The 26,342-nt window shown below is 37.7% G+C and overlaps 1 protein-coding gene and 1 long non-coding RNA gene across 2 annotated transcripts in view; one reads left to right on the top strand and one right to left on the bottom strand.

Annotated features, from left to right (window-relative positions):
• Window positions 1-93: 93 nt before the first annotated feature.
• On the bottom strand, window positions 94-25,015 carry Gint3 (GDI interacting protein 3). The gene is made up of 8 exons (XM_089646468.1): window positions 24,611-25,015; window positions 23,525-23,655; window positions 7,303-7,444; window positions 5,366-5,460; window positions 3,005-3,158; window positions 2,094-2,251; window positions 1,321-1,450; window positions 94-1,100 (listed from the first exon to the last, which is right to left on the bottom strand). The coding sequence occupies exons 1-8, from the start codon at window positions 24,869-24,871 to the stop codon at window positions 822-824; spliced, it is 1,350 nt and encodes a 449-aa protein (XP_089502594.1). The 5' UTR covers window positions 24,872-25,015; the 3' UTR covers window positions 94-821.
• LOC149411987 (uncharacterized) overlaps window positions 8,490-26,342 on the top strand; it is a 143,402-nt gene continuing 125,549 nt past the window's right edge. The window contains exon 1 of the long non-coding RNA XR_016304696.1: window positions 8,490-8,657. This is a non-coding gene — a long non-coding RNA (uncharacterized LOC149411987). The remainder of the gene's footprint in view (window positions 8,658-26,342) is intronic.

Below are 26,342 nucleotides of genomic sequence, written 5' to 3'. Positions count from 1 at the left end.
AATAGGTTGAAAATTGTAGAAGTATTACAGTAAAAAAAAACCTTGTTTATTACATGTAAATTTTTTAATACTTGAGAAATGAAACAAAAAACATTGATTTCCATATTTTTATATTTGTAAATATTTTTATAACAATAAATACTTACGTTACATTTTAACAAGTTATAGTAGTTTATTTATTTAAACACTGAAAAATGCTGAAAGTGCAATAATAATAAAATATTGTCTTTTTTGGATATATGCGAGATTATAAAAGGAATCATTTCAGTATAAATAAAGATACATAAGAATTTTTTTAAATAGTACCTATTCTAAAACTGCAAAAAATATTGGTTTGCTGCTATACAAACAATGTTTGGTAAAATGCAAAGTAACCTGTTGAAATTATGCCCTTAGCGAAGGGTGGATATTATTATAGATAACAGAAACAAAGGAGATGCGCCATTAACCGTTATTCGTATGAAACGCACAAGTGTTATAGTACTACCCTTGTTTCTAACCATGCACCAAAGGAATAACTTTCATTTGCACCGCTATGAAGTTTGGTAGTAGCTAGGAGGCACTCTGTATGTTTCCCCGCCATATTTTTGTCTCTATTATCTATGTTTACAACTGATTATGAATCCAAAAGTCATCTCACCTCTTTTAACCCTTTACAACCGGCGTGAGCGTGAGTTTGTCTTTGAAAAAATCCTAACAGAAAACGAATCTGTTTTAACGGAATCCAGTGTCCTTTGAACGTGTGTCAAAATGTGCCGCTTGATGGGATAAATCGCATTGAAAAGGTTAAGTAGATAATATAATTATAAAGACCTCAAGGTCTATGGAATTTGTTGCACTAGAACCATTATTTCCGGCTTGAGATAGACATCCTTCTGCTCCGATCTGGCGATGTCCTCGGCCACCGACTGGTCCCAGGCGAAGATCATGACGGTGGCGGGTACCAGTCTGAGGTCGACCAGGGTCCGGTCGCACTCCTCTTCCGAAGACAGCTTGACTCCGGTCGGAGAGTTTAGGACGAAGGGGAGACCCTCGTGTTCTAGGTTTTCCTTGACGAATCTGATGACTTCACTTGCTTTGTCGTAAACGGAGAAAGTTCCCTGTAATTTAATAAGCAAATCTGTCAACAAAGTAGAAGAAGTCGGAGACGCCCGAGGAAGACATAGCACGATCAAGTAAATCAAATACGTGAAGTGTGTATGAATTTGAATGAAGCAAGGAGTGCGGTCCAAGACCGAGTTGTTTGGCAGGCCATCCCTTCTGCCTACCCCTGTGGAGAAACGACGTGATGGTTAGTAAGTTTTTTAGTTAGTTACTGACCTGTAACAAGATGCCGTCAGGAAAGCGAATTCTTAGGAGTGCATATTTGTATTTTCTTATTTCTCTTAGTTCATCTTTTTCTCTCATGGCTTTGGTTCGTAGCATTTGATTTTTTTCTGCCAACTCTGCTCTGGAATTATAAAATAAAAAAATGATTACAAAATAAACATCAAATCAGTAGGTATGCTACATGGTATGAAATAAAAAAATGCGTAGTGCACCAATTACATATATGTACAAATGATTGCACGAAGAACAGAGAATCTTGGTGAACGGTTCAATTCAACGGCTTAAAGTCAAACAACATTATCTAAAAGAAAACATACTAATAATTCTTAAAGTCAAATAATGTTATCTACAAAAAAAACATACCAATAATTTGAGGGCTCAAACTCAATCAATGTTATCTACAAAAAGACATACTAATGTACTTTGGTATGTCTTTTTGTAGATAACATTGATTGACTAAGTCCTCGAATTGTACAACTTCATGATTGCACAAAGAACAGAGAATCTTTGATAATTGTTCAATTCAACGGCTCAAAGTTAAACAATGATATTTACAAAAAAATATACAAATAATATTCTAGGTCTTAAAGTCAAATCTACAAATAAAACATACCAATAATTCGAGGGCTTAAAGTCTAACAAAGTCATCTACATCAAGATCTCTGTCTAGATAACCTTGTTTGACTTTAAGGCTTCGAAAAGTACCACTTCATTGTTTGGACAGCTACACCTAAACTAAGGAACCAAGATAAAAGTCTGCATACTTCATCTGGTGCTCTCGCTTGATTTCTTCAGGGGTGATGGTGTAGAAAGCCTGCGGTAAATCCATTCTGTTGGCTGCCTGGGACGGAAGAAGCACCTGGAGATTCCGATCCAGCTCAAGCTGGATGGGATCCGCAGAACGGAGGGCGTCCAATAGCAGCTGAAAATTAATTATATCACTTTAAATCACTACCCAAGAAGTTGGTTGCATTTAACCTTTACGTACCCGAACGTAAAAATTACGCACATTAAGAAGGGGGGCCACTAGGGTCCCCCATAAAATTGCTAAGTAGCTGTCTCTTAATATTCCTTTTGCCCTTTCCAGTAACAATCAGATATTAGTTACTTCCTACCATTTCAACCAGACATCGCCCATCTTCATACAGCAGTAATACAAAATGATAAGAAATATACTACGAAAGCGAGCGTGACTCAAATGTGTACATAATATTATTGTAGCCCTTTTCTTAAAATGCATCTTTTACAACCGCACTCGAAGCTTGTCTGAGGATTTTTTTAATTAGTAGTGGGGTTCCGGCGGGAAGGGAGAGTAATGTCACCGGAATTAGATAGAAATTATTTAATAACTTAAAAAATAGTAACAGAATAATTTTCTTTTAAATGCAGATATTTAAATCTTTAAAAATAGTAATGAGATAATTTTTTTTTTAATGCAGGGTTGATTACTGAATACTTTTCTAGGATTACTTAAATTATAGAGTATATAATATTAAATTATTGAGTAGGAAAAAAAAATTAGATATCGTCTAAATTGTTCGTTTGGGGTGAATGTATTACTCCCCTTTGGAAAGGGAATGTTAATAAATGTATGTAATGTCCCTTGGTCAATGACCCTTTAAAAAAAGTTTTACTATATTTAAATGCCAGTCCAAACTGAAGAGATGAAACTTACCGTCAAGCTATCAATGGACTCCACATTCTCCACATTGAAAACAAGAAAACTTTCTTCCACTCCTGCATCGTTGGCAATAGACTGTTCTCTGAAACCTGCTGCAGTCAGTACTTCCATTGCACCTTCCAATGGCTGGACTTTTTCAGAGAAGACCCTAAAACAATTAAATTGTTTACAAATATTTAAATATGCTGCTAACAGGTTTTAAAGTGAGAAAACCATAGACATACAAAATAGACCAGCTCATGAGGAAAGGGAAACAAACCAAGTTGCGCAGAGCGGGGAGGTGGCGTGACCATCTCCCTCTTAAGTGATTTGTCAATAAATGAAACTGACTGTATACAGACAACTCTCTTTTGTGACTTATTTAAGAAACAGAACACAGTATGTATGCGTCGGCGGTCATTCAGTGTCCAGGGAATTCCCTGCATTTTCAGGAATACCTCAGGGTCAAACTTGGGACCTCTACTATTCTTGATATTGATTGAAGGTATCCAATAATGTATCCAAAGTAACACTTGCTTGCTTTTTGCTGACAATCTCAAATTGCTCAAGATGATAAGCGACTTTCAAGATTGTATTAAATTACATTCAATATCTTCACGGGCCGATGAAAATAAACTTTTCTTTAATGTAAAAAAAATGTGTGACTATGACATATACACGTTCCAAAAACCCAATTAAATTCGATTATAAACTAAATGATGAAATATTGTCTTCAGTGAAATCTATAAGGGACCTCGGGGTTACATTTGATTCCAAACTTACCTTCTCAGATCATACTGGTAACCTGCTTCTCGTACTCAGATAGAGGTGTATATATTGTTTACATGTGTGAGGAATAAGATATATGTATGTAAGTATATGTATGTTGTGTATGTGTATGTATATGCATATATACATGTATGTATGTATATATACTTGCGTGTGCATGTGTATGTATGTACATATGTGTACTATTTTATATATTTGTCTTTATTGTATAGAAAACTTTGTGAGTTATTGAAAACATTTTTTTACCAAATTTCAAAATTTTTTTTATAATTCTATCAAAATATGTTTACACTACACTTAAATTCTAACTAACCATTCCTCTATTGGGCACCATGAAACAGGCAGCTGCCTAGTATGGTGTTCTAATGTATCTTCTCTAATTAAATTTATTAATCATGTAACATGTACTTATAAATAAATAAATAAATAAAATATAGCGGGGTTGGCATCATCACGTTACAAACTTCTTGGATTTGTGATAAGAACAAGTAAACAATTTTTCAAGCCAGAAGCAATGACATGGATGTTCAACTGCATTATACAATCAATACGCTTCTGCTGTTTAGGCCCCATACCAGAAAAAATACATAGAATTATTGAAACAAATTTTAAAAAAAAGTTTTTAAGATGCATGGTGAGTACCCGCAATTCATGTTTCACATGGATTTTCTCTCTGAGACGCGCTATGAAAGTTTCCAATCTAGGAGGAATGGGGCCCTTACAGTAACAGCGTTTAAAATAATAAACTACTTCATTGACAGCCCATACCTCTTGGAAAGCTATAAATTGTTCGTAACAACTACCCCCAGGGTCGACATCACGCTTGCGCTATGTTCCACATGGCAGAATGGACGTTCAGGCTCAGCATAGCATGACAAAAGCTTTGGTGCTGCTAAATGAAATCTCTAGGTCTCACATTTTCAACATTGGCCTCGAAGGTTTCAAGTCATTTCAAGGACTCTAAAATAGATTATTGTATGTGTCCTATCAGTATCTAGTCTTCGAAAATTATGAATAAGTAATAAGTCCTTTTTACAAGGGCATGCAAATTGCCGGCTGAGTAAAAACCTTAACCGCAAATCCCAAATCAGGTAGACAAAAGTTTGGGCTTGTTTCCAAAATCAAATGTTTAGCTATTGCTTACTGATTTACTCACCTGACTCATTTTTACGTTGCTACGCAACCCGATTTGTAGACAATTCAGTTAAAAACAAACATTTAGACCCTGCCCAAAAAAGTCCCACAATGGACTGCGCTGCAAATCGTTACCTTACTTTACTTTTCTGCGCAGGGTCTGGTTATATGTGACCTCTTCGGCAGGCAACGTATGATTGATGTTATAGTTTATTCAAAGCATTCTCAAACTTTCCTGGTGCCAAAAAGCTGGTACGTGGTTTGCCTCCCTCGTCGAAATGATGACGCACATTTTACATTAGGGCAAATCTACTCTATTATGAAAACCCAAGAAATGATGCTGTTGCCATATATCTCTGGCACATGGCGGGTAAAAATCTTGCGCATCAGATAGGCATCGCCGGCACACCAGAGGTTAATTCGAAATAAATTGATGAAAGAGTTTTTTTTTACCTGTTTGACATTCTAATTTTATGATATTTTTCTTCATCTGGATGGGCGACAATGTTTTCTATGTACTTGCATAGTGTTTCCACGCAAGCGTCTACCTAAAAATAAATAAAAAAATCTTGTTACATATTTTTAATTCAATGCAAGTTACAATAATTGAAATTTTTTTTGTTTTTTTTTCATTATCACTACACAGGAGGCCCTGAGGAAAATAATTTCACTCAGGACGTATGTCATCTTTGGGAATGCTGTGTGGTGCGACTTTTTAAGGAAAGAAAGTTTTGGGTAGAAACAAGTAGGAGTGGCGGATGGGCAGCCCCCTAAACCCGGGCACCCCTAACAAGTCACCACACTTAGCGAACCACTTGGGGTGACCTATGATAGAGGGTTATCTAATGCAGTGTTCCGCAAACTTTTTATGTTCACGGTACACCTAACTAATCAAGAAATTTTAACGGTACACCAAAGAAAAAAAAACAAGGTAAATTTTGGATAGGATTGGCTAGGCTTATTACGAATAACGGCGAACTTTGAGGTTAAACTACGAAAGCTGCATGTCATCATAATTTAAAAAAACATCCCAGGTTTTGAATGGTTTGTTTGGCAAAGCAGGGTTTGTCTAACCGGGTTTGTGTAATTATGGTTGATATTTATCACATAACAGTGTCAGAATGACCGCGAGCTGTCACCGGCAGATGTGTCTGACACATCTGCCTTGATGATGGACACTGCAATGCTGTCCGAAACGTTGGCTAAAGAAGGAGTTAGCGCAACACGGCATAACACCCCAAAAACAAATAGCAAAAATACTTTTGGCCGTGAAAATCTTAAATCATATTTTATTAATATTTATTATTAAAATCAATATAACATGAAATGATGTTTAATGCGAAATGTGAGCCTGTTTAACTGAACACAGACGATCAAAATTTGGACGTAATATACACGTAATATGTGATATTTTTTTTGCAATTAAAAAAGTCAATTAAGTTCGCGACGACACAACCAAACACTACTAGCATTAACGAATGACTACTAAACAAGCGGGCGCAACGTCGCCGTCGTAATTCGTAATGTTATGTTGTCACGCGCATGCACCCCGATAGCTCGTGCGCAATCACGTGATAATGTAGCAATAGCACCCCACTTATGTAGTGTAGCACACGTGATAATGTAGCGTAGCACACGGCCACTTCGCAGCGATCGAGTCCCACCCACGCCACCTCCGGCCGCCGCGCCGCACAGAAAAGTAAAGCGCGCTCTACACTCGCGGCGCGAACGGCCGTGAAGGCCGCGAAACACGAGTGTGGATCTTGTTCACGCCTTCGCAATCTTCGCATTCGCGCTTCGCGCCATTCCCCGATTTTTGTCGGTTTTTTGGCCCGCGACAAAGGGTTTGCGGCGAACAAGACTGAAGCTTTGCGAGTGTGGATGGACACAGTTCACGCGCAGATCGCGGCGTATATTCACGGCGTGAATTCACGGCGCGACTTCGCGCGCGAGTGTAGAGCCAGCTTAAAGACCGATTTACAGAGCACTTTGTGAGAAGTGACGCGGGACTCGCGGCACACTTACAAATGGCCACGGCACACCAGTGTGCCGCGGAGCACACTTTGCGGAACACTGATCTAATGGATAAATGGGTTATCTAATGAATGGTTCTTGTGACGGCGGTAGCCATACCCGCCTCTAAAATTGATGAAGAAGTTAATTGGCATGTATTTTTTTCATGTTATTTTTTTTGTTAACACATACCACATGTCTCAACTGCTCCTTACGATCTGGAGCCAGTGGAGCGTGTATTGGTATACCCCAATTGGGGCATATTGTGAGGCTGAAGGGAAGGAGTTGGGAGAGGGAAGGAGTTGGGGAAGAGGAATGTTGGGAATTACCTGGCTATTCAGATCTGGTGATCAAATGCAGCAAAAAATATTACCAACCTTTTCTTTATGCACATTACAAGACTGCAATATCAGAGAAGCGGTCAGAGCTGGTTCCTCGCTCAGTTGCTCGTAAAGGAATGTTTTAATGTTCTTCCTCCACTCGTCTTTTGCCAACACCTCGTTTCCAATGATGGGGCACCTGAGATAACCAAATAATAGCCTAATTAGACCAGAGAACATTCTATCGGCTGCTGTCTCCAATGAAACTTAGTAATCGTTAAGCTATAATTGGACCTAAACCATGGCCAAAAGCACAACCTTGCTTTTTCTAAGGCAGCCCCTTGCGTTGCCAAACTTAAAGTTAGGCAATCCATTTTTCAGGCTTAAGTTAGGCAATTTATTTGCCAGGATTGACCTCGGCTTAAACTAGCCAATCCACTTGCCAGGATTATCCTCGGCTTAAGTTAGGCAATTTATTTGCCAGGATTGACCTCGGCTTAAATTAGCCAATCCATTTGCCAGGATTAACCTTGGCTTAAGTAAGGTAATTTATTTGCAAGGATAGACCTCGCCATAAAATAAGGCAATACATTTGCTAGGATTAACCTCAGCTTAAGTTAGGCAATCCATTTCACACAATCAAAATTCTGATGGGTAAATGTAAGGTATGTTATAATCTACGCATTCAAGATGGCGTTAATTTAATTATTTTATGAAAAAACACTTTTTGCAAGTTATCCTTTAACCTCTCAGAAAAGGACTTTTATTTACTTTGTGTTCCTTTGCGAACTGTCAAAACGCGAAAATTTTTGTGTTATTCACGAGTTTTGTTAAAAGCTTCATAACTCACGTTTTGGGAAACGTAGCCTCATTCTAAAAAAATGTTTTGGAAAGATTATGAAATTCACTATCGTATTGTTTTGTTATACGTAAATATTTGCGTTTCTAAATATACATTTTCTGAAAACGTCAAAAATATGTAAAAATCGCTGACCATTATTTCAAAGCTGTGAAAAATTGTACTATTTTCTGAGTATCATAAAAAATAACACTTTATATATTGAAGAAATATAATTAAAAACTATTAGTCACCTCAAAATATTAACCGTCCCAACTAAAATATTTTTAATAAATTATTTAAAAACGCAATAAATTATGAACGAACAAGATGACAAGTCCAATCGACTTAGATAATGCACCTCGAAATTCCATAGATATTCTTGAATGCAGACGCGTAGCGTTATTCATTATCAATACTCTGTTTTTTAAATCATGGCAATCCGTATACTAGTGATGGAAATAAATCGATTTTTGTAAAATCTCGCACGTTTACGTGAAAAGACGTACTAATGTCTTGACCGCTATTATCATATTTACGTCTTTTGACGTTCTAATGTTCCGAGTGGTTAAGGGTAAACGTAACGTAACTTATAATCACATTTCGCAAGTCATGCTTTAAAATATTAAGACAGATTAATTGTTTGCACTCGTACTGTTATGATGCAGGGCTAGACTCCTTTTGTTTTAATATTTTATTCATTAATTTATTCTGCATCATCACATTTATCCTCGCCGATTCTCTAACCTAGTTAGGAACTGGGCGATTGTCGCGGGTATTAGTTTTAGTAAAATTTCGAATTTTAATTTAAAATTTAACATCTGAACCCGGGCGGAAACAAAAAAGAAAAAAACACTTCTTAGCTGGGCAGTCAACGGGTGGGATCGTGAACTGCACAGCTGACAGTCACGGTGATTTTTATTTCGGAGTAATTAGTTGTATGGATGGATTCCATTCTTTCTTTTGTACCGTAAAATGCGAGTTTGCTTCGGGCACGACGGGATTCTTTTCCGCAACCTGTTAAACAACCATTCCCGATGTGGGTAATGGTGATTTCTTTGAAAGAAATGGTGTACGAGCGAACCACGCGACAATCGTAATCCGGTAATCAGCCGACAGCGGTAATCCGTAAATAATTGTCCCATCCGGCGTGAGATGAAATTATATTCAATCCTAAATTCGGCTTACGCAAAACCGTCAAGCGGGAGCCTCGTTATTTTGGACGTGTGATGTTTGGGAATACTAACCGCACGTGGCCGGCGGCCGAGAGAAAGCTACTGGCCTAAGTTGCAGCATCCTCAGAACCCGGATACATCCGCGTTATTAGCTGGAGATCGTGGATGTGGCCGGGAGATATATTCCTGCCCCTTTCGGAGGCCCGATCCACGCTTCACGGGGTCACGTCAGCCGCCGGATGGAGTCCGGGGGACGTTCCGTCGCTTCGCCAATAAGAAGACACAGTGTTCAGTAATAGGAGACGTAGTGATTCGCTCTCGTAGAGTAGATTATGATTACGGATACAGGTCGGTCTTGGGGTAAGTCCAAAATGTATAATTTTATAAATGTTTCTCAATACATGTAATAACATACTATGCACCGCTTTTTATTTTATTTACTATGTAAGACCATCCCTAAGAACAAAACAGGATTCTGACACGCGACCTTGGTTGCGAACCTTCACACCTGAGATCATTAAGTATAAACATTCTAGGTGATTAATTTTAACCTAGATTGGCGCGTTCTACCGAACAAAGTTTATACAATTATTATTTGTACCCTAGGTCAAACCTACTTAACAATTGGCTGCCCGCGTTTTTAATAAAAAAAAAACGGCGTAAGTCGTGTGTCAGGATTATGTTTTTTTTTGGATGGTTTAGGGTTATTTTGTTCTCTTGGAGCTCTGATACATAACCTAAAATGTTAACCTTGTTTGTTAAATGTTAACCCGATAACTGTAAAAGTGACAGCAGTAAAATTGTTATCGCATGATTGTATGAATTTCTTATGTGCGTTGTTTTACGGTATTGTGTGAATGTTAGGGATCATTCCTCCTATATGGTACCGTTAAATAATAAATTGAAACATGTTTATTTATTAATGCAGTTGACAACTGAATATTATTATACACAAATAACAACGCATATCGAAGTAACGGGAGTCGGTTCATTGTCATTAGTTCATAGCATAAATAATTCGCAAATAATTTCAAATAAAAAAATGTATATTCTAATTAGGTAATTGTTTTTATTTTGAAAAGTGATTCTTTTTTTTTTTTATTCTCGTGTGGATTTAATACGAGAATAAATAATATTCTACGGAAAAATATAATAATATAAATATAATAATAGTACGGAAAAACCAGGGCTGGCAAAAGAAATAAATATTTTATCAAGGTTGCCACATATATTTTATCAAGGTTGACACAAATTTTTTCAAGGTTGCCACAAAATATATATTTTTTTACCTTATTTATCAAGGTTGCCACAAATATTTTTCAGGGTTGCGAAATTTTTTTTATTAATTTTTAATTGGAAAAAGGTACGCACTATACTGATGTGTTTCTACTTAATATACTTCTTTTGAGTTTTTGCTTTGTCATAATATGTTATAGACAAATTCTTTCGGATTTTTGAAACTAACGGTCATCTTCTTTTTCTATTTTTTATCAAGAATAACTTCTGACGTCATCATGTCTACTCCAATTTCGAATGTGAACAACGCTTCCAAGGAGGAGCTAATTAAGGAACTAACGGCGCGGTCAATCAAACCAGATAATACATTCCAAGCGTTACGCGCACAAGCGCGCGCTTTTAATAAAAAACAAAAACAAATTTCTAATGCGGATTCAGAGATTAATGATTCAGATTGTGACTCCGAAGTTGAAACGACGGGTAATAATTCGGACGGGGAAATAAATAGTGAAGTTAAGGGGAAGGTTACCCTAATTAAAGAAACCAAAATAATTTATAAGGAATCTTCGTCGCGTGGGCTTGGTAACTGGGATTACAAGTTCGATGGTAAAACCTGTGTGCGGGACTTTTTGAGTTTGTTAGATGAACGTTGCAGATCACGGGGCATTACGCACAAAGAAATAGTGAAATCTTTTAATGAAATTCTAGATGGTCTTGCCTTACTGTGGTATAGGTCTATTTACACCCCAGATTTAAAGTGGGATGACCTATCCAAGCTATTAATCAAACAATTCGAGGGAGAGGGTAAACAGCTAGAATTAAAAACAGAACTTTTTAATTTGAAACAGCCTGAGGGTATGTCTGTTTTCGAGTTTACTTTGAGAATGAAGGCCCTCAATAATAAACTAGATGCCAAACTGCCAGAGGCAGAAATGCTGCAATTAGCAATGAAGGCACTACTACCATCATATGCAAACTTACTAGCAGCAAGAGATTTTATCTCTTTCGAAGATCTCTCTAAGGCAGCAACAAAATTAGAATCACTAACTGAAGCTTCAACGTCTTCTTCTTCTAATCAAAAAGTGGTTGAACTACCAGAAAAATCAAGTAACTTTAGAAAGTTTTCGTCTTTCAATAACAAGGCTAGCTACAATAATAGCCACAACACTTCGACTTTTCATCAAAAACCACAAAGTCCTCAGAATACGTACAAGAATGATGTTTTCACGCGTAATAAGATTATTTGTGACTTTTGTAAGAAAAGTGGGCATAAGGTAACGGAATGCTGGAAGAAAGCCTCCAATTCTAAAAATGCTAACGTTGGTACCGTACATACTGGTACCAAGAATCACACTCAAAAAAACTAGCTTGGAGTCAATCTGGACACGCCCCTCCCTGTGCGCAAAGGGAACGGGAGTGGCAGAGTTGGCTCCGACTGGTTCGTCAGTTTTTGTCAACACCGTCTTCTGGGGTGGTGGGCCCGCTACCACAGAAGCCGGAGGTTGTGGGAGATAATCGTCCATTCGTTAATATATATATATTAGATAATACGTTTTCTGCTCTCTTAGACAGTGGAGCAACAGTCTCTTGTTTAGGGGGAGATAGTTTTAAGCAATTTGTAGATTTAGGCGTAGTATTAGAAAAAGTTGATTTTAAAGTTAAAACAGCTGACGGTTCGAGTCAGTCTGTTCTGGGTACTTTAACCTTGCCGGTGACGTACAGGACAATCACGAAGGAGGTTGTCTTTTACGTCATCCCATCATTATCACCTAATTTTATCTTAGGAGTCAACTTTTGGAGGCAGTTTCGAATCGCACCGGAACTGTTTCCAGAAGTTCACGAACCTGACCATGAAGGTCACCTTAATGAATTAAGAGCAATACGGCCGGCTTCTTCATTATCTGTTTCTGAGAGTAAAGCTCTTTCGAAAATGATTAATAAATTCGAATCTATTTCTTACGAAAGGAAAGGTCTGGGTTTAACTCATTTAGTAAAACATAAAATCGTTACCAATGGTCCGCCGATTAAGCAGCGCTACTATCCTCTGTCTCCGGCAAGACAAAGGCAACTTGACGCGGAAGTGGACGAGATGCTAAATTTGGGAGTAATCCGTCCATCTCGTTCACCGTGGTCTAGCCCAGTTGTTATTGTACAGAAGAAGGATGGGACAGGGAGATTTTGCCTGGATTCCAGGAAAATTAATAATGTCACGGTCAGAGATAGTTATCCACTACCTCATATCGCACGTATCTTGGACAAACTTGGTGGCGCAAGATATGTGTCTTCGATAGACTTGAGTAAGGCCTTTTGGCAGGTAGCGCTGGATAAAGACTCTTGCGAGAAAACGGCATTCGTCGTCCCAGGTCGGGGACTCTTCGAATTTACTCGTATGCCGTTTGGGTTAAAAAATGCACCCTCTGAACTCCAAAGACTGGCTGACGCTCTTTTTGGACCTGAATTTGATGATAACGCTTTCTGTTATCTGGACGATTTAATTTTAATATCGGAAGATTTTAATTCACATATGAGACTACTTAATAAAGTTTTCGAAAGACTGAGAGACGCGGGTCTCACAATAAATCAAAAAAAATCAGAGTTCTGTAAATCGGAGCTTAAGTACTTGGGGTACATAGTAGATTCACAGGGGCTTCGCACGGACCCGGTAAAAATTGAAAGCATTAAGGATTTCCCTATTCCAAAAAACGCGAAAGGAATTCGAGCTTTTATTGGCCTTTCAGGGTATTTTAGACGTTTTATCAAAGGCTTCTCCAGTATAGCCGCTCCGTTAACAAAGCTTACTGGATCAAAGAATGGAGTTAGTAAATTTAAGTGGACTCCAGAAGCTGATAAAGCGTTTAATGATCTAAAACAAGCTCTTATTAGTGCTCCAGTTCTAAGCTGCCCAAATTTTTCTGAACCGTTCGCGATTCATTGCGATGCAAGCTCCGTTGGAATTGGTGGTGTTCTAATTCAAAATATAGACGGTGCCGAACACCCGATCGCGTACTATTCACGTTGTCTTAATACCCACGAACGTAACTATGGCATCACGGAAAGAGAGCTTTTAGCGGTATTAGATTCTGTCACCCATTTTAGACCCTACATAGAAGGGGCTCATTTCACGGTAATTACAGACCATTCGAGCCTGAAATGGCTTGGATCCTTGTCAAACCCAAGTGGTCGTCTGGCGCGTTGGAGCACTCGTCTTTGTCAGTTTTCCTTTGACGTCATCCATCGTAAAGGTACGCAGCATATTGTACCAGACGTACTTTCTCGCATGGATCTCGCGCTAATTTCGGGTCTTGACTCTCAACCTACGTCGGACAAATGGTACCAAAATGCATGGCAAGGTTGCCAGGATTTTCCTCAAAGATTTTCTAACTTCCAAATTAAAGATAACGAATTGTATCGCCATACGAAAACTCAATTAGCCTTACGGGAGGACACTGCTTGGAAGAAGGTGATTCCTCAGGAAAATAGGAAAGCTATTATTTCAGACTCCCACGAGTCGACTCGTTCATGTCATCCAGGAGTTTTTAAAACATATAAAAAGTTACAACTTCGCTATTTTTGGCCTAACATGTACAAAGATGTCAAAGAATTTATTAGTCATTGTGCTGTTTGCAAAGCGCATAAAATCAGCACGGCACCACCGAACGGTTTATCTTCTAACCCGAAAAAAGTAACAAGGCCTATGCAGATGCTATCTTTAGATTTGGTAGGACCTTTGCCTCGTAGTTATTCAGGACATACGGTAATTTTAACTTGCGTTGATGTTTTCTCTAAATTCACGTGGTTATTTCCGCTGCGCAAAGGCACCGCGGGAAGCATAGTAAAGAATTTAGAGGAAAATATTTTCCTAGTACACGGTGTACCGAAAACTATTATTTGTGACAACGGGCCCCAATTCATCTCAAAAGAATTTAAGGACCTCCTTAAGAGTTATAATGTTCCACCCCCATTTTATAACTCGTATTATACTCCACAGAATAATGTCGTCGAAAGATACAACCAAACTCTTGGCACCGCGTTGTCAATCCTGGTGGAATCAGACCACCGTAAATGGGCTAAATTTCTGCCACAGGTTCAGTCCGCAATGAACAACACTGTTAATTGCGCGACAAATTATACACCGTACTTCCTTATGCACGGCAGGGAGCAAATTCTCGACGGAGATTTGCACCGTATACCTATAGATAATGGGGAAATTAACTCGGAAAGAGGAGCTTCGCCCTCCGCTTATGCTCAAAGGCTACAGGGTCTAGCAAACATATACAAGCAGGTTTCAGACGCTTTGTTCAAAGCCTACAAGACGGGAGCGAATCGTTATAACTTACGCAGAAGAAACGTCAAATTTCAAGTAGGGGACGTCGTGTGGAGACGAAACTTTGTTCAGTCAAACGCATTAAATTACTTCTCTCAAAAATTGTCCCCACGCTTCGTGCAAAATGTTATAATAAAAAAGAAATCGGATTTAGTGTATACCCTGGCAGACCTTACAGGAAAAGTATCTGGCGATTTCCATGTAAAGGATATCGTCAAGACGGACAATGTTCCGGTATAAATTCTTTTCGAACATCAGTGCCTCCGAAGGTAATTAAGAACTTCGGTTCCTTATTAGAATTTCTGAGCACGGAAAACTTCACCGGCCTGATCAACCGAGTTGAAGAATTCCCATGCCATCTGACAGACTTTGGTCCTGTCATAATTTCATTTCGGAAGAAATGTTTAAATACCTCGCGAGGGCGTTTTTTTTTTATATATATCTGTTATTGTTAATTATAAGCTACTTGCTTAAAACAATTAACCATCAACTCCGGTATGAATGCTCGAATTGAATGGACTAGAAATAAACCTTATTAGAATTAGTAATAATTAATGTAGTATTTATTTATTAGCAATAATTTATTTATTTACTTAAACTTAAGTACACAACAGACTCCAAGTGAACAAATGAACACTAATTAAAAAATATTATGAATTTTGTATAATGAAATTGGCTAATATACCTTAACATGTAGTATGTGTTAGGATATAACATCTTGAAATGTAAGGAGTTACATTCCCACTGTCTCTTTCGTTTCATGATGGTGAAAACAAAGAAGCATTGTCTACAAATTACGTGCTTGAACACTGGTTGTTCTCGTTTCATCATTAATATGTAAACGGATATTTTTGTTATTGTTTAACAGTAAATGTCTTGATCGGTCATGAAAATATATTAAAGACTGCACCAAGCGGTGCACTGAACATTTAATCTCCTAGTGATAAAATGGAGCTGTTCGCTTTATTGCTGATGAAACGAGACATAACTTACTTGTTTTCCTTTATAAGTACGGTTCTGACTTATAATGTGGAACGATATCCCACCACCGATCCTTCCACATTTTAAGCCACTTCTTTCATATTTAATTCTTTCATATATTATTATGATTATTGAACCTGATTTTTCTGTATTTTGTCAAGATCAGAACATACGAAGATGTATTGAAACCTTCCGTAGGTTCTGACCTAGGTTTAATCTATAAATGTTAATTTTGTTTGTTACTGATTCTTTGACTTCTCAACAGTCATTTCTGTGTACACACTTGTTGTACTTGTTACAAATAATTTTTTTTTTAATTTTAAAAATTGAATTGCATTAAATCTTGCTACCATGTAAGTAACCTGGGATGTTCCTTTCCTATTGTTTTAGAATTTTTATTATAAACTCTAAGTTTATTATACATAATTGTTGTTACAGTCCTGCGAGACTTATTATTAACAACTTTTTTTTTGAACAACTGTTTACAGAGAAAACCATAAGTTGTTTCATAAAAATATCGATTACGCCTTCGTTACTGTTGGACGTATACCTAGATCACTGCACTAATAATAGTTGCATATCACTTAACCCGATTGCACCTTCTATATTGATGGCTGTATACTGTATTAATTTGGCTCCATTCTTATGCGATGGTTGTTGACTGCTTAACACTCTTGTTGAATTAAGATTGTGTATTTTCATTAACTGCTCTGTTCTCTTATGGATACCCCCATACGACCTAGTTAGGTAGATTAGGTAGAAACATCGACAAAGTGTTTTCTTATCTCCTAAGGAGAAGTAGAGTCAGTGATAAGTGAGGGTTGCTATGCTCCCTAAAAAGTGTTGCCTGACGGGCTTATAACCCTATTTTGGGTTAGTGATGCATTTTTACATTTGGTTGTGTAAAATGAATGTGATAGACACTCAGGTATTATGTAATTTTTATAAATGTAACGTCAACGGTTGTCCATGACGCTAAGTCAATTAGTCTTCACCCAGCATATTCAAGCTGTGGGTGTTGGCGGATCCCGTTCACGGAACATTGGTTGTTATGTTTAGATTAAGTTTTTTTAAGTTTAGTTCCTACAATATTATAGTTATTTAAGTAAGAATGGCTGCACCGCAAACCTGTTCATCCTGCCTTACGTTCGATGAAGTGCGACCGGAGTTGCGGCACGCCCATTCGCTATTCTCACTTTGGTTTAATTTTCGTTCTTTGAATACTTCCTATTGATGATTATTATCTACTGTTGATATTTATTGTTAACTTTGTTCTTCTGTTGTAGTAGACCCTTGGACCGACCTGGAAAGAATAGGGTTAGGTTATTTAGACAATTTTATATGTTTGAGGGCAAACATTTGGTGGCGAGGGGGGTAATGTTATGATGCAGGGCTAGACTCCTTTTGTTTTAATATTTTATTCATTAATTTATTCTGCATCATCACATTTATCCTCGCCGATTCTCTAACCTAGTTAGGAACTGGGCGATTGTCGCTGGTATTAGTTTTAGTAAAATTTCGAATTTTAATTTAAAATTTAACATCTGAACCCGGGCGGAAACAAAAAAGAAAAAAACACTTCTTAGCTGGGCAGTCAACGGGTGGGATCGTGAACTGCACAGCTGACAGTCACGGTGATTTTTATTTCGGAGTAATTAGTTGTATGGATGGATTCCATTCTTTCTTTTGTACCGTAAAAAGCGAGTTTGCTTCGGGCACGACGGGATTCTTTTCCGCAACCTGTTAAACAACCATTCCCGATGTGGGTAATGGTGATTTCTTTGAAAGAAATGGTGTACGAGCGAACCACGCGACAATCGTAATCCGGTAATCAGCCGACAGCGGTAATCCGTAAATAATTGTCCCATCCGGCGTGAGATGAAATTATATTCAATCCTAAATTCGGCTTACGCAAAACCGTCAAGCGGGAGCCTCGTTATTTTGGACGTGTGATGTTTGGGAATACTAACCGCACGTGGCCGGCGGCCGAGAGAAAGCTACTGGCCTAAGTTGCAGCATCCTCAGAACCCGGATACATCCGCGTTATTAGCTGGAGATCGTGGATGTGGCCGGGAGATATATTCCTGCCCCTTTCGGAGGCCCGATCCACGCTTCACGGGGTCACGTCAGCCGCCGGATGGAGTCCGGGGGACGTTCCGTCGCTTCGCCAATAAGAAGACACAGTGTTCAGTAATAGGAGACGTAGTGATTCGCTCTCGTAGAGTAGATTATGATTACGGATACAGGTCGGTCTTGGGGTAAGTCCAAAATGTATAATTTTATAAATGTTTCTCAATACATGTAATAACATACTATGCACCGCTTTTTATTTTATTTACTATGTAAGACCATCCCTAAGAACAAAACAGGATTCTGACACGCGACCTTGGTTGCGAACCTTCACACCTGAGATCATTAAGTATAAACATTCTAGGTGATTAATTTTAACCTAGATTGGCGCGTTCTACCGAACAAAGTTTATACAATTATTATTTGTACCCTAGGTCAAACCTACTTAACAATTGGCGCCCAACGTGGGGATTGTGAACAAATGAACATTACCCCCCTCGCCACCAAATGTTTGCCCTCAAACATATAAAATTGTCTAAATAACCTAACCCTATTCTTTCCAGGTCGGTCCAAGGGTCTACTACAACAGAAGAACAAAGTTAACAATAAATATCAACAGTAGATAATAATCATCAATAGGAAGTATTCAAAGAACGAAAATTAAACCAATGTGAGAATAGCGAATGTGCGTGCCGCAACTCCGGTCGCACTTCATCGAACGTAAGGCAGGATGAACATGTTTGCGGTGCAGCCATTCTTACTTAAATAACTATAATATTGTAGGAACTAAACTTAAAAAACTTAATCTAAACATAACAACCAATGTTACGTGAACGGGATCCGCCAACACCCACAGCTTGAATATGCTGGGTGAAGACTAATTGACTTAGCGTCATGGACAACCGTTGACGTTACATTTATAAAAATTACATAATACCTGAGTGTCTATCACATTCATTTTACACAACCAAATGTAAAAATGCATCACTAACCCAAAATAGGGTTATAAGCCCGTCAGGCAACACTTTTTAGGGAGCATAGCAACCCTCACTTATCACTGACTCTACTTCTCCTTAGGAGATAAGAAAACACTTTGTCGATGTTTCTACCTAATCTACCTAACTAGGTCGTATGGGGGTATCCATAAGAGAACAGAGCAGTTAATGAAAATACACAATCTTAATTCAACAAGAGTGTTAAGCAGTCAACAACCATCGCATAAGAATGGAGCCAAATTAATACAGTATACAGCCATCAATATAGAAGGTGCAATCGGGTTAAGTGATATGCAACTATTATTAGTGCAGTGATCTAGGTATACGTCCAACAGTAACGAAGGCGTAATCGATATTTTTATGAAACAACTTATGGTTTTCTCTGTAAACAGTTGTTCAAAAAAAAAGTTGTTAATAATAAGTCTCGCAGGACTGTAACAACAATTATGTATAATAAACTTAGAGTTTATAATAAAAATTCTAAAACAATAGGAAAGGAACATCCCAGGTTACTTACATGGTAGCAAGATTTAATGCAATTCAATTTTTAAAATTAAAAAAAAAATTATTTGTAACAAGTACAACAAGTGTGTACACAGAAATGACTGTTGAGAAGTCAAAGAATCAGTAACAAACAAAATTAACATTTATAGATTAAACCTAGGTCAGAACCTACGGAAGGTTTCAATACATCTTCGTATGTTCTGATCTTGACAAAATACAGAAAAATCAGGTTCAATAATCATAATAATATATGAAAGAATTAAATATGAAAGAAGTGGCTTAAAATGTGGAAGGATCGGTGGTGGGATATCGTTCCACATTATAAGTCAGAACCGTACTTATAAAGGAAAACAAGTAAGTTATGTCTCGTTTCATCAGCAATAAAGCGAACAGCTCCATTTTATCACTAGGAGATTAAATGTTCAGTGCACCGCTCGGTGCAGTCTTTAATATATTTTCATGACCGATCAAGACATTTACTGTTAAACAATAACAAAAATATCCGTTTACATATTAATGATGAAACGAGAACAACCAGTGTTCAAGCACGTAATTTGTAGACAATGCTTCTTTGTTTTCACCATCATGAAACGAAAGAGACAGTGGGAATGTAACTCCTTACATTTCAAGATGTTATATCCTAACACATACTACATGTTAAGGTATATTAGCCAATTTCATTATACAAAATTCATAATATTTTTTAATTAGTGTTCATTTGTTCACTTGGAGTCTGTTGTGTACTTAAGTTTAAGTAAATAAATAAATTATTGCTAATAAATAAATACTACATTAATTATTACTAATTCTAATAAGGTTTATTTCTAGTCCATTCAATTCGAGCATTCATACCGGAGTTGATGGTTAATTGTTTTAAGCAAGTAGCTTATAATTAACAATAACAGATATATATAAAAAAAAAACGCCCTCGCGAGGTATTTAAACATTTCTTCCGAAATGAAATTATGACAGGACCAAAGTCTGTCAGATGGCATGGGAATTCTTCAACTCGGTTGATCAGGCCGGTGAAGTTTTCCGTGCTCAGAAATTCTAATAAGGAACCGAAGTTCTTAATTACCTTCGGAGGCACTGATGTTCGAAAAGAATTTATACCGGAACATTGTCCGTCTTGACGATATCCTTTACATGGAAATCGCCAGATACTTTTCCTGTAAGGTCTGCCAGGGTATACACTAAATCCGATTTCTTTTTTATTATAACATTTTGCACGAAGCGTGGGGACAATTTTTGAGAGAAGTAATTTAATGCGTTTGACTGAACAAAGTTTCGTCTCCACACGACGTCCCCTACTTGAAATTTGACGTTTCTTCTGCGTAAGTTATAACGATTCGCTCCCGTCTTGTAGGCTTTGAACAAAGCGTCTGAAACCTGCTTGTATATGTTTGCTAGACCCTGTAGCCTTTGAGCATAAGCGGAGGGCGAAGCTCCTCTTTCCGAGTTAATTTCCCCATTATCTATAGGTATACGGTGCAAATCTCCGTCGAGAATTTGCTCCCTGCCGTGCATAAGGAAGTACGGTGTATAATTTGTCGCGCAATTAACAGTGTTGTTCATTGCGGACTGAACCTGTGGCAGAAATTTAGCCCATTTACGGTGGTCTGATTCCACCAGGATTGACAACGCGGTGCCAAGAGTTTGGTTGTATCTTTCGACGACATTATTCTGTGGAGTATAATACGAGTTATAAAATGGGGGTGGAACATTATAACTCTTAAGGAGGTCCTTAAATTCTTTTGAGATGAATTGGGGCCCGTTGTCACAAATAATAGTTTTCGGTACACCGTGTACTAGGAAAATATTTTCCTCTAAATTCTTTACTATGCTTCCCGCGGTGCCTTTGCGCAGCGGAAATAACCACGTGAATTTAGAGAAAACATCAACGCAAGTTAAAATTACCGTATGTCCTGAATAACTACGAGGCAAAGGTCCTACCAAATCTAAAGATAGCATCTGCATAGGCCTTGTTACTTTTTTCGGGTTAGAAGATAAACCGTTCGGTGGTGCCGTGCTGATTTTATGCGCTTTGCAAACAGCACAATGACTAATAAATTCTTTAAATTTTGTTATATGAATACTTCCTATTGATGGTTATTATTATCTACTGGTATTTTATTGATCACTGTTTTTTTTCTGTTGTAGTAGACCCTTGAACCGACCTAGAAAGAATAGGGTTAGGTTATTTCGACAATTTTATATGTTTGAGGGCAAACATTTGGTGGCGAGGGGGGTAATGTTATGATGCAGGGCTAGACTCCTTTTGTTTTAATATTTTATTCATTAATTTATTCTGCATCATCACATTTATCCTCGCCGATTCTCTAACCTAGTTAGGAACTGGGCGATTGTCGCGGGTATTAGTTTTAGTAAAATTTCGAATTTTAATTTAAAATTTAACATCTGAACCCGGGCGGAAACAAAAAAGAAAAAAACACTTCTTAGCTGGGCAGTCAACGGGTGGGATCGTGAACTGCACAGCTGACAGTCACGGTGATTTTTATTTCGGAGTAATTAGTTGTATGGATGGATTCCATTCTTTCTTTTGTACCGTAAAATGCGAGTTTGCTTCGGGCACGACGGGATTCTTTTCCGCAACCTGTTAAACAACCATTCCCGATGTGGGTAATGGTGATTTCTTTGAAAGAAATGGTGTACGAGCGAACCACGCGACAATCGTAATCCGGTAATCAGCCGACAGCGGTAATCCGTAAATAATTGTCCCATCCGGCGTGAGATGAAATTATATTCAATCCTAAATTCGGCTTACGCAAAACCGTCAAGCGGGAGCCTCGTTATTTTGGACGTGTGATGTTTGGGAATACTAACCGCACGTGGCCGGCGGCCGAGAGAAAGCTACTGGCCTAAGTTGCAGCATCCTCAGAACCCGGATACATCCGCGTTATTAGCTGGAGATCGTGGATGTGGCCGGGAGATATATTCCTGCCCCTTTCGGAGGCCCGATCCACGCTTCACGGGGTCACGTCAGCCGCCGGATGGAGTCCGGGGGACGTTCCGTCGCTTCGCCAATAAGAAGACACAGTGTTCAGTAATAGGAGACGTAGTGATTCGCTCTCGTAGAGTAGATTATGATTACGGATACAGGTCGGTCTTGGGGTAAGTCCAAAATGTATAATTTTATAAATGTTTCTCAATACATGTAATAACATACTATGCACCGCTTTTTATTTTATTTACTATGTAAGACCATCCCTAAGAACAAAACAGGATTCTGACACGCGACCTTGGTTGCGAACCTTCACACCTGAGATCATTAAGTATAAACATTCTAGGTGATTAATTTTAACCTAGATTGGCGCGTTCTACCGAACAAAGTTTATACAATTATTATTTGTACCCTAGGTCAAACCTACTTAACAGTACACACTCAACTTTACATTAGATTAGATTTAAATTTAATAAAATAAAATACGAAAAGTGTAAAATGTCTTCCCCACCACGGGAAATCAGAGTGGGGAAAACATTATGAAATACAATTATGTAAAATAAAATATATCTGAATAAAAACTCAATTCTTTCAAGATAGATATACAAATACAATATTGGATTGAATCATCAATTCAATATTGTATTTAGATGCCTTTTTTTGATATTTTTATGGACATATCATATTTTTATGAATTTTCTTCAAATATTTGAACTTGAAGGGCCTACGGCGGCGATAATTGGCTGTGAAAATTCGATTTACACGGGAATAAGAAGTATTATCACGAAATTACTACAAAGAACCTACCCGAACTTGATGGGCGAACCGTAGCGGTAAATCTGCTTCAAAAATTCGATTTATACGGGAATAAGTCGTATTATTATGAATTTTATGAATTCGAAGGGGCGGACGAGGAACTCTATTTTCGAAGACTTAAAATGTTAAAGTGGGAATTTGTAAATTTGTGATTTGATATCCCATGGATTTCAAATTAACGTGGTTCTATTATATGTAATATTTGTTATATAAAAAAATATTTTTAATTAATTACATAATTGTGAAAAACACACAATAATTAAATAATATTTATTTTAATTTAAAACACGTGATCTCAGGATTCGTAGTCGAAGACCTTACCCCTGGACCAAGGAGACCGTTGAACTACAAAATGTAATGAAATTCCTCAAGACATACTTAAAGTAGACTCCGGTGACGGCGAGATGCGGAGAAGCTTCTAGATTGACCACCTCTGGAATTGTGACAGTGGAAACTTTAACTTCCGTTTGCAGTTTCTTTTCATTCTCCAATTCCCGTTTCACCTGGGCCTGCAAAATTAAAACAATAAATAATGCCACCTTACAATCATCATCATTATCATAATAGAAGCAAAGGGACATGTGGCAATGAAGTGTGTCAACAGTCGCCGAGCTACGACCAAAGCTAATAATAATAATATTTAATTTAAAACCATTTTTTTGAAACCTTGAGGGCTCTACCTTGTTTCTATTATGTATGGCTACAATCTTTTGAGAGTTCTGGAACAACATTTTTTTAACATTAACTTCACACAGGAGGCCCTGAGGAAAATATGAATCCAACAGATGAAAAAAGCATGTTTGTCCAACAGAAGTACCTGTCACCGGTGACATCTATATAATATATTTAAAAAAACACACGCATATTTGAATGCGTTGTGTCAAAATTTCAAAGCAATCGATGAAGAACTTTCAGAGATTTAAGATTTTGAACAAATGAACATTAACATTTTTATTTATATAGAGAGAAGATTTGCGATGACATTTTTCTATTATTTATGATTAATTTATTTTTTTACGATCTCCTCGTAAAAAAATAAATTAATCATAATATCCTAATAATATAATCGTAATATCCTCAACATAAACGACATTAGAAAAGTATACTACGCTTTATGTCAATTTCAATAGAATACGGGATAACTGGATGGGGGTCACACTTGAGCATTCCCACCCGACGCCTGTGCTTTAAAGATTGTAATTAGTTTGTTAAGATAGGAGAATCTATCAAACGGACGGTCTGTTTCTGCAGAGTCAAGGGTTTTTTTCAGGTATTTTGGGGCTCAACTCCAACAACTCCCTTCAGCCTCACAAAATCCACCAATTGGGGATGCATAGTCACAATGCAGTCCCACAGACGGTAGGAAGCAATTGGAAAGAAACTGCTTTCTGTTGCGGCCAACTGGACGTTTCTTCTGAAACTGACCGAATAAAATATAATTTAAAAATACTAAAAGTATTGTACCTGAATAGCAGACAGTGAAGTATTAAAGGAAGGATTCTCTCGCTTCTGCCCCTGGATTCTCAGCAAGGCGGCTTGCGCAGCCAGCTTGCTCTCCTCCGTCATATTCCTCGGCTTTACCGGCGCTCGCTCCTTGGAACTGGTGGCCAAGGATTGCTTCGAAGTCTTGGAAGTATCATCGGTTAACTTATGACCCGCCCCGGCCAGTTTGAACTTGGCATCCGTCTTTCTCCGAGAGAAGAACTTCTTGATTTTATCAGCCATGATACGAGTTTTTCTTTCGATAGGCTATCTAATACATATAAACTTGATTGCGTTGTGTTTCTAAATGTGTGTTTATTAGTAATTGTTCTTTAGAACGTGTGTTGAAGGTAGCTGTATTAGATCCTAGGCGTGTGTTCTTTTGGAAGTTTAAGTTTGGAAACGCTGTCTTTCAGTTCTTGGATTGCCTTGGAAGTCGCTGAAAATAAAATAAAAGTTACATTTTAATCATAGAGCTACAATTAGAGGCGCTACTGCGTACTAATATCTCGTTGAAACTTGTTCCACTGTTAGAATATGATAGGGGGTGCATGTAGGATTTTTGCTATTTTTTCGCATCATGTCTCATCTAAATATAATACATTGATTATTTTACAATGCATTATATTGTATACAGGTAGGAGACACAAACATGTTTATATCTGAACTATATTTTTGTTTCTTTGGCAACAAAAACTATCAAACAGTAAGCTTTTTTGGCTGGAATTTCCAGGTGAGTGCAACTATTTCCAGCCCGCATCATTATTTGCATCATGAGTTTTGGAGCTTTGAAATATCTACATAACATGATAAAATAAAGTAGGTAGGTACTATCTCAATAATCTGCAACCCCAAAAACCGGGCAAGTGTCCAATTAGTGAAAGCGGCAGATTATAGTGCGTATGTACAAAATATGCTTAAAATTTAAATAGGTATTTCGTAAAAAAAAAAAAAGAATACACCGCTATCATAAAATTTCAATTTTTTGTTTAAAGTTAAAGTGTCGTGTTTAAGTTTGCGAGAAAACTCCATTTTATGAACTTATTCTAGCAAAAAACGTGGCAGAACAAACAAACAGAAACACACGAGATAGTTGCTAGAATACACTGAGGATTAACCGGATGTTGAAAACAACAATAATTTATTAAGCCCCGTAACTGGTAAAATGGTCAACGAGACATGCTAGATGGTAGTTTGGTAACTCAATGTGTAAGAGTGAGATAACTCAACCTGTCGATGTACAAAGCTATTAACCCTGGTAACTGGTAAAATGGTCAACGAGACATGCTAGATGGTAGTTTGGTAACTCAATGTGTAAGAGTGAGATAACTCAACCTGTCGATGTACAAAGCTATTAACCCTGGTAACTGGTAAAATGGTCAACGAGACATGCTAGATGGTAGTTTGGTAACTCAATGTGTAAGAGTGAGATAACTCAACCTGTCGATGTACAAAGCTATTAACCCTGGTAACTGGTAAAATGGTCAACGAGACATGCTAGATGGTAGTTTGGTAACTCAATGTGTAAGAGTGAGATAACTCAACCTGTCGATGTACAAAGCTATTAACCCTGGTAACTGGTAAAATGGTCAACGAGACATGCTAGATGGTAGTTTGGTAACTCAATGTGTAAGAGTGAGATAACTCAACCTGTCGATGTACAAAGCTATTAACCCTGGTAACTGGTAAAATGGTCAACGAGACATGCTAGATG

Source organism: Hesperophylax consimilis, chromosome 24 (genome assembly GCF_061612785.1).
Source record: "Hesperophylax consimilis isolate HC1 chromosome 24, BYU_Hcon_1.0, whole genome shotgun sequence".
Classification (NCBI taxonomy): domain Eukaryota; kingdom Metazoa; phylum Arthropoda; class Insecta; order Trichoptera; family Limnephilidae; genus Hesperophylax; species Hesperophylax consimilis.
The sequence above is the reverse complement of the archived record's forward strand: the minus strand, read 5'-3'. Positions and strand labels throughout refer to the sequence as shown.